The sequence below is a fragment of the Palaemon carinicauda genome, chromosome 40, assembly GCF_036898095.1.
Source record: "Palaemon carinicauda isolate YSFRI2023 chromosome 40, ASM3689809v2, whole genome shotgun sequence".
Lineage (NCBI taxonomy): Eukaryota > Metazoa > Arthropoda > Malacostraca > Decapoda > Palaemonidae > Palaemon > Palaemon carinicauda.
In genome coordinates, this window is record NC_090764.1 from 8,722,473 (window position 1) to 8,731,651 (window position 9,179).

The 9,179-nt window shown below is 35.3% G+C and overlaps 1 protein-coding gene across 1 annotated transcript in view; it reads left to right on the forward strand.

Moving 5' to 3' along the window:
- Positions 1-3,219: 3,219 nt before the first annotated feature.
- LOC137631686 (uro-adherence factor A-like) overlaps positions 3,220-9,179 on the forward strand; it is a 27,872-nt gene continuing 21,912 nt past the window's right edge. The window contains exon 1 of the mRNA XM_068363562.1: positions 3,220-3,341. Coding sequence (XP_068219663.1) covers positions 3,220-3,341 — 122 coding nt within the window. The remainder of the gene's footprint in view (positions 3,342-9,179) is intronic.

The window sequence follows — 9,179 nt, forward strand, 5'->3', positions numbered from 1 at the left end:
TTTCTGAGGAAATTTCACAAACAATGGTTGTTCTAAAGAAGGGTTCTTTTTTCAGCAAACTTATAATTTTTTTAACTGATCTCTTTCACAACACAAGAAAGGTAAAAATATCAGTCCTCTTTAGACGCAAAACGAATGAAATTCTTTAACTGATCTCTTTGACAACACAAAAAAGGTAAAAATATTAGTCCTCTTTAGACCCAAAACGAATGAAATTCTGAAGATTATTACTTGGATGTTCTGGGTAACGTCAGTAGCGAGGTTATTGTTATTATTACTAGTGTACTCGAGCCGTCAAAAATAAGTTATAACATATATACAGATATGCAAGCACAAAGATTCAATCCTTCCCAACCCCTCCCCCCTTTCCTAACTACAATCGGCTGGTTTGGTAACTTGTGTAAGTGTGGTTTCCGAGTGAACCTCTAGGGATACGCCCTTTTATAAGGGTATAACAACACCCTCTCCCAATGAGCATGACAGGAAAGAATATATATATACATATATATATATATATATATATATATATATATATATATATATATATATATATATATATATATATATATATATGTACATAAATATATGTGTGTGTGTATGCTTTTGGGATAACGCTTTTCTCTAATACAATTTACATTAAAGACGGTTGCCTTAGTGGCGTCAATGTGTTTCCTACAGGAATCCTCATATTTTCTTAACTTTATTAAGTTTCCTGGTATATATACATACATACATACATACATATATATATATATATATATATATATATATATATATATATATATATATATATATACACACATATATATATCATATATATTATATATACATATATATATATATATATATATATATATATATATATATATATATATATATATATATATATTAATGTTGTTACTGTTCTTAAAATATTTAATTTTTCCTTGTTTCCTTTCCTCACTAGGGTATTTTCCCTGTAGGGGCCTCTGGGCTTATAGCATCCTGCTTTTCCAACTAGGGTTGTAACTTAGCAAGTAATAATAATAATAATAATAATAATAATAATAATAATAATAATAATAATAATAATACAGCCAGGCACTTGCTCTTTATTATTATTATTATTATTATTATTATTATTATTATTATTATTATTGTTATTATTATTATTATTATTATTATTATTATTATTATTATTATTATTATTATTATTATCAAAGTTATGAAATGTCCTATGCGTTAAAGTTTGAGAGAATTCTTTCATTTCCGTCATGTCTAAAAGTTAATAGCCTAAAGTGTTGTGCATAACTCACTCGGCCACAAGAGATACTGGACAGAAAGTTGGTGACATTTAAAAGTTATCAGATTTAATTAAATTTTACATGAACGAAGCAGCATTATAAAATCCTTCATCAACTTAATAAAATGAGCAACGACATTTGCATAAAAATGGCACAAAACTGCATCAAAGGAAAACAGGCAAAAAAAAGAAATTAATAAAAAAATAAAATTAGCTTTGTTTAAAGTATAGTGGCAAATATAATATGAGGCTGTGTTCTGCACTGAGCTAAATTATCATTTAAAAAAAAAAATCAAGGACTTTTAGCAATGCTCTTACCAATAGAATTATGTAAATGTATATTCAATGAGATAATAGTTTTCATTAAATATAAGAAGCTGGGTGTGGCAGAGATGAGAATGTTGAGATGGATGTGTGGGGTGACAAGACGATCCAAGAAAGTAGACTGAGGTGGTATGGTCATGTCATGAGAAGAGATGAACAGTATATTGAGAGGAGAGTGATGGAAATGGAGGTACAGGGAAATGGAGATAGTCCATGGGCCAGGAAGTGAAACCCTCCCCCCCCCTAGGGAATTTTCACGACCCCCCTAGTTTTCTCCCTTAGGGTGTCCTTTATGCATATCCGGGTGTTTCCAAACACATAACTGTGGCAAAAAGGCAAAATTATCACTTTTTGTACAAACCGCACGCCAAATTTTCACATTTTCAGCCGCACTGACTTTGTGTCGCTTTATTGGCTCTAACTTCCTTAATATCCAAACTAAGTGAACGTTTATGGTATCAACCTAATGCTAAGACCAAGAGCTACACGATGGTATATAAATATGTCCATAATTAATTATTAATACGTATTCCAGGGCCATTATTGTACCCCTTACCCTTAATTTTTGTTCGAAAATGGGCACCTGTAACTAATTGCTACTGATACTGATGATATTGTTGAGGCATTTGGTTACATTTCTGTATTTGATTTTGTACATAATCTTATTTAGAATATTGCATATCAGTTTCGTTCTCTAATTTCCCAAAATATATGAATTAAGTGACAATAATCAATTGATTGTATAATGGCCACATATTTTTCTTGATACCTACTTTGTAGGGAACGCTTCTTAATAACTTCTGTAAATCGTGATATATCTGCATTATTCTGGTGCTAATCAAATGCTTGGAGCACATACAACTAAGCTTGATGATGTAAAGTTAATCTGTTACTGAAATCCATTATCAAAATATCTGTTACCTATCCCCCACTCCTTAAAAATAGTCCAAATTTCAATTGACGGAACTTTGTTCCACCCTCATCTTCCCTATCATCTCTACTTTCTGGTACCAAATGGCAACAAAACAATTTATCTTTATGATTTATTATAAAAAAAGAGTATTTTACTAACATTTAAAGAAGGAGATGCTTTGAAGAGAAGTATACTGCTTGGACATTATTCACGGTAGAGTGGCCACCACATACTTATATCATGAATATGCATGCACAAACAGTAAATATGACTAAAACTCTAAATGTAGGACACTACCTATTGCAGTATGTCTGACTTTCATATCTGACAGGTGTCATTCACTGAGTGAACCAAGAAAATCATTGATTAACAGTAGGATAAGATAAATGTAACCAAAATAAATGTCATTTATAACTTAAACTGACAACTAATACCAACAAGTAAATGGTGAAGAGCTTGGAAGTCTACATCAGTGTTTGAAATCTGCGAAGTTGTGTTCATATAAATATCATTATATGTGGAGTATGATGGCCTAGTTAGTCTCTCTTTGTCACTGGCAACAGACAACTACAGAAAAGAACTAGCTTGACAATTTACACATTGCGTTCATGATTCTTCATCATAAATGTTGTCGGCTAGGTTGTTAATATCAATATCCTCTGTATCCAAATCGTCATCGCTGTCAGCTTCTCTGTCTAGCATGATATCAATGAGTTCATGTGGCAGTATATCACCTTTGACCCAGTCAGTCTTCAGCTGTTCTGAGTCATCAAGTTTCCAGCCTTTGCCTACTGGACTTGGTATATCTGGATATGGCACACTGTACTTATTCTAAACATATGCTTGGTTGTTGCATCTGAGGATATGCACGTGCAGTGATGACCTGCATGGTGAGAGCAAGCTCAGATCAATGCCATCACAACTGGACAAAGTTTGGCCTTTCCTGAGCTGGAATTTTTATCTAAGCATATCATAGAGCAGCTTGTTTATGTCTTTGTAGTTGGCCTTTCCATCCATATAGCAGACAAACTGTTCAAGTTCACTGAATGTTTCTTCAGGAAGTTCAGCAGTGGTTGCTAGAGAGATTAATGCTAAATGGTATTCAGGATGGGCATCAAGTGTCTTCTTTGGTGTAAGTTTACCTTGGCGAACGAAGGCACTTGTTGTATCGCATCCTGTGAATGCATGAAAAGAGTACATGAGTTTACAGTAATCTGTACCATGTTTGCTAATAACAGCTCTCACATCAATTAGTCTTCTCTTGTTTGAAACGCCAGTATCAAATAACACAGACGGATCGATATCTTGAGAAAACTTCAACAGCAATAGGAAGACATCAGTATCTGGTGAACGGACTACAATCACCTTTTCTGCACTAAATGATTTGGCAGCATGGATGCAATGCAGAATGATCCGGGTATCTGCTTCATCCTGTGAAGAAAATAGGTCCTGCACCTGTGTGGTCTGAACAGTCAATCCATCCTCACTTGTAAGGAGAGCGCATTCGTCCTTATACACAAAATATACATCAATTTGTAAACTCTTATTGCACGGTTGTAATGTTTGCCCCTCAACATTTGATCAATCGATCCACTAGCACATACACTAGCCTCAATAATGATGTCCTCAAAGCCTGTTGTGGACATCATCTTCCTGATGACTCCAAGGTTAGAGCAGATTGTATGAAATGCCCCAATCCTTACAAGAACACCACTGTATTCTAATGGGTTTTGCCACATGATAGAGTAAGCTTTCATTACTACTGCTAGATCAAAAGTTACGATAGTGACCTTCTGCTGCGCATCCTTTTTGGTCTGCTGGCATAGTCGGAGTATGTGCTGAACTGTGGCATTATCAGTAATTGCTCTATGTACTGGCACCATGTAATCAACTGTAGACTGAGCACAGGCTTCAACATAATCACCTTTTCCAGTCAGTGACAACCATCCAGCCCAACCAGGAACACTTTGTTCATTAGATTTGTACAATCTTGCAATAATCCAAGCAAAGTCTGATTCCTTGGATTCATGAAATGAAACTGGTATTTTCACAGATACATGTTCCACTCTCAAATTGGCTCAGTCCTACTCATGAAACAAGGTGGCAGATCTTTATCCTCATAGCGAATTGACCTGTCTTTATTACTCTTCCCTGACTGCTGAGGTGGCTGCTCCCTGTTCATGTCAGAACTTGCACTACTAGATGTCTCCTGAATGACAATACCATGTGCTATATGTGTTGTTCCAGCCCCTGATAGTGTTTCTTCAGACAGGTCGAAGTTGTCCCAACTGAAGTGAACTACATTATTCATACAGGATGATATGGCTGCGGGAAGTAAGGATTCCTGTGTGTTGATTTGGTTACATATGGCAGTTTCTAGCTCCATCACTTGGGAATATGACTAACAGTGACCGAAATGATTCAGCAGTGTAATGAGCTCAGCACTTCCTGTCATATGTCTCAAAGTTATTCCAAGAAGAACATGTTTAGGCATTTTCCATTCTCCTCGGCTCATAGCATAACATACATCTTGAGCACATGAATCAACCATTCTCTCCAACTTTGACGAAATATCTTTAAATGGTTTCCCACATAGAAGCTGCGACAAAAAGTTAATCAGGATTGGTGGTGGTTTGTTCTCTATGGACATCAACTGCGCTGCTGTAGGTGGCCATGGCAGTATGGCTGCATTCCTTTTGGCATCCATCAGTTGTCGCCTGAGCATCATAGCTGCTTCCTGGAGAAACCTTTCCTTAGAGGCGGCCATCTCAAATGCTGCCTCTACTGCTTGTCCAACTGGTAAGAGATCAGAATATATAAGTTCACTTCAGTATTTGGGTGCCCAGAATTTAACACTGTGACTAAAATGTTTCTCCAACTTATTCTTGAGTTTACAGGTTTTGTAGTTTGGATTGTAAGTTGATGGATGATGTTCTTGTAAATATAGCAAATATTTCTCTTTCAACATTGACACACGTTCTACGTTGCACCCCTTGATTATATGTTCTTCAACATTTTCATAGATGCAGGAGAATGCTTCGCTATGGGCAGCTAAATGTTCAACAGCACTCTGATCCAGCTCCTTATTAACATTTCACTCCTGCTTACGAGTGTAATCTCTGCGACAAGAATTATGATAATGTGCCTCTCGTGCTTGCAAGTCACAGCCTTCAATCTTTCCATGTAATGTGTAGTCATTTTTATGTTTTGCAGCCTGAAGTATTGACTCAGCTGCAGTTTCTGTAACACACTTTGTTAGAAACTCTCTGACACCTCTCTGAAGGAAATAAAATTGATGAGGATGATACTTGCTTCCGATTTGAAGTTAAAGGCCCTTCGTCATCTTCAACTGGATGTTGTCGTTTTCTACTTTTGATATGACCAACATTTATAAGCTTTTGATAACACTTCCTGTGTATTCCATGGGTATTTGCATTCAGCGTCTCTGGAACTTCTTCATAGATTTCATCCATCCTCACATTAGCATCAGCACTAGCTTTGCGGAGCTGCACTGATTCCTTGATCTTATCAAAGCTCACATCAGTCAGTTTTCGAACAATTTTGTCAGTTTTCTGTTCAGAAAAATGTATAATGTAAGTCCTTTTGACACACTTTGCAGAGATTTCCTCTGACTTTTCTTTTTCAGTAAACTAACTGGACGTTCTGCCATGCTGACTAATTATCACCAGTTGATATTGGATCCTTTGCCTGAAATGCAAATGCATCATAATTTATGCACAGAACCAATTTCAGAAAGCTGGAGAATATATTGTTATCTATTGACACCAAAATGGTGCAGTTATGTAACAATTTACAGAAGTTACGGAGAAAAGTGGGTATTCCTGGTAATATGTGGCCATTATACAATCAATTGATTATTGTCACTTAATTCATATATTTTGGGAAATTAGTGAACGAAACTGATATGCAATATTCTAAATAAAATTATGTACAAAATCAAATACAGAAATGTAACCAAATGCCTCAACAATTTCATCAGTATCAGTAGCAACTAATTACAGGTGCCCATTTTCGAACAAAAATTAAGGGTAAGGGGTACAATAATGGCCCTGGAATACGTATTAATCATTAATTATGTACATATTTATATACCATTGTGTAGCTCTTGGTCTTAGCATTAGGTTGATACCATAAACGTTCACTTAGTTTGGATATTAAGGAAGTTAGAGCCAATAAAGCGACACAAAGTCAGTGCGGCTGAAAATGTGAAAATTTGGCGTGCGGTTTGTACAAAAAGTGATAATTTTGCCTTTTTGCCACAGTTATGTGTTTGGAAACACCCGGATATACATAAAGGACACCCTAAGGAAGAAAACTGGGGGGGTCCTGAAAATTCCCTAGGGGGGGGGGGGGGAGGGTTTCACTTTCTGGCCCATGGACTAAGAGGGGGACCAAAGCGAAGGTGGATGGACTGTATTAAGGATGACCTTCGATCAAAGGAATTAACCGGTGATGAAGTGTGGGACAGAGGTAGATGGAGAACGCTGGCCAGAAACATCGACCCCACATAAATGTGGGAAAAGATGCAGACAAAGAAGAAGAATGAGATAATAGTTTTCGCCTTCTGAAGACCTTCATTGTATTCATTTGCTAATGGAGTCTACTTTCAGTATATCGTACAATATACTTTTAAAAAACACAATGGGGGTCTTTAACTTGAAACATAATTCAAAATACCTTCTTTACCTAAGCAATAACTCTCCTGGCTAGTACAGTGGTAACGTGTTCGCCTACTATTCGCATGGCAGCAGACCGATCCCAGCTCGGGACCATGAGTTTAAACTTTTTACTGGGGAGGCCACTGCTGTGGTTGGGCACCACAGTTGAGGGGGAGGGGGGTGGTTGGGCTTGCCAGGCTGACGTTATGGTGAGCAACTATTCTAATGAAAGTGTAACTGAAATTAGATACCTTTACCTTCTAAGTAATAGACGCTAAAGGCGGCTTCGAAAACGGAATGCACGACGCTTCATGTGCAATTTGCTTCTTCAATATGTTTCTTAAAGTAATCTTTTACTTTCAAGTAAATATTGAATTCAAATAATGAAGATTATCATGATTCCATAAATCTAGATTCCTCGTCTTGAATGAAGGAGGAACTCCTCAATAAAAAGATACCCATTTTGAACTTATCAAATATTAAGAAATTACGCTTTTGTCATCTTTTTGTAATCCGACATTGATAAAATTAATACACGTGCCAATGTTGAACGCGTCGTGTGTATACGATGTTTTGATCATTCTAAATATATTAATTCGTTCGTGATTAATCAGATAAGAACATTAGACTGCAATATCGTCACCCTCATAAACTAATTGCCTAAGTCATTTTCTCCACTTGTTGGGAACTCAAAAATAAACCTTCTCATTTCCTAATTCTTTATATCATTGTCTTGAGTTTCAATTCACAAATTCTTAGCAGAAGAATTTGTGAATTAGAATTTGTTAATTGAAGCTCAATACAATGACATAAAGAATTAGGAAATGAGAAGGTTTTTTTTTATTTCCCAACAAGTGGAGAAAATGACTTAGGCAATTAGTTTATGAGGGTGACGATATTCTTTCTCATTTATCGCTGACATACCTTGATTTGTCGGTAATTATTATAAATTTGCTATCTTCTTTAAGATGGTTTTATTTTAGGAATCTTCCTCATTGTTATTCTCGCTTTCAAACCTGTGCATGGGAGCTAATTAGTGTATGACCTACTTAGAACACATTTCATGAAACGTAATATAACTACCATTTGTTTTCACCTGGTTTCCATGACGCTTAATGAAGCACAATAACTAAATGCCAATTACTGGTAATGGCAGTACTGGTTGATATGACAATGCCTCGCCTTTAGGCAAAAATAAATCTGCCTAAATATATTGATAAACAAAAAATACTCTCGCCTTTAAACAAAACTTAATCTGCCTAAACATATTGATAAAAAAAAATACTCTCGCCTTTAAGAAAAACTTAATCTGCCCAAATATATTGATATAAAAAATAAATACTCTGGCCTTTAAGCAAAACTGAATCTGATTAAATATATTGATAAGAAAAATCCTCTTCACGAGAGATATCAAAACAGAACATCCTCGATAAGCAAGTAACATCAAGAATAAGAAGAACAAAAAAAAAATAAAAATAAAAAGAATAAGAAGAAGAAGAAGAAGAAGAAGAAGAAGAAGAAGAAGAAAATAAAAATAATAATAATTAGATGAAGAAGAAGAAGAAGAAGAAGAAGAAGAAGAAACTAAAAATAATAATAATTAGATGAAGAAGAAGAAGAAGAAGAAGAAGAAGAAGAAGAAGAAGAAACTGAAAAATAAACATAAGAAGAAAAAGAAACAGTAAAATAAAAATAAAAATAAAAAGAAGAAAAAGAAACAAAAAGAATATCAAAAAGAAGAAGAAGAAGAAGAAGAAAAAGATAAAGAAGAAAAAAAATAAAAATAAAAAGAAGAAGAAGAAAAAGAAGAAGAAGAAACTCGTCAATCTAAAAAAAATTCAAATTTGCTGAAAGATCAAGAAAATCGCCTTCATAAAACAGAGCAAACCTCAACTCACCCTTCCTCGCCCGTCAATAAATATCAAAAAGATGGGTTCAGGGAGACGGTCGTTTGCATGCGGTTTGTTTATGCACGCCCCGG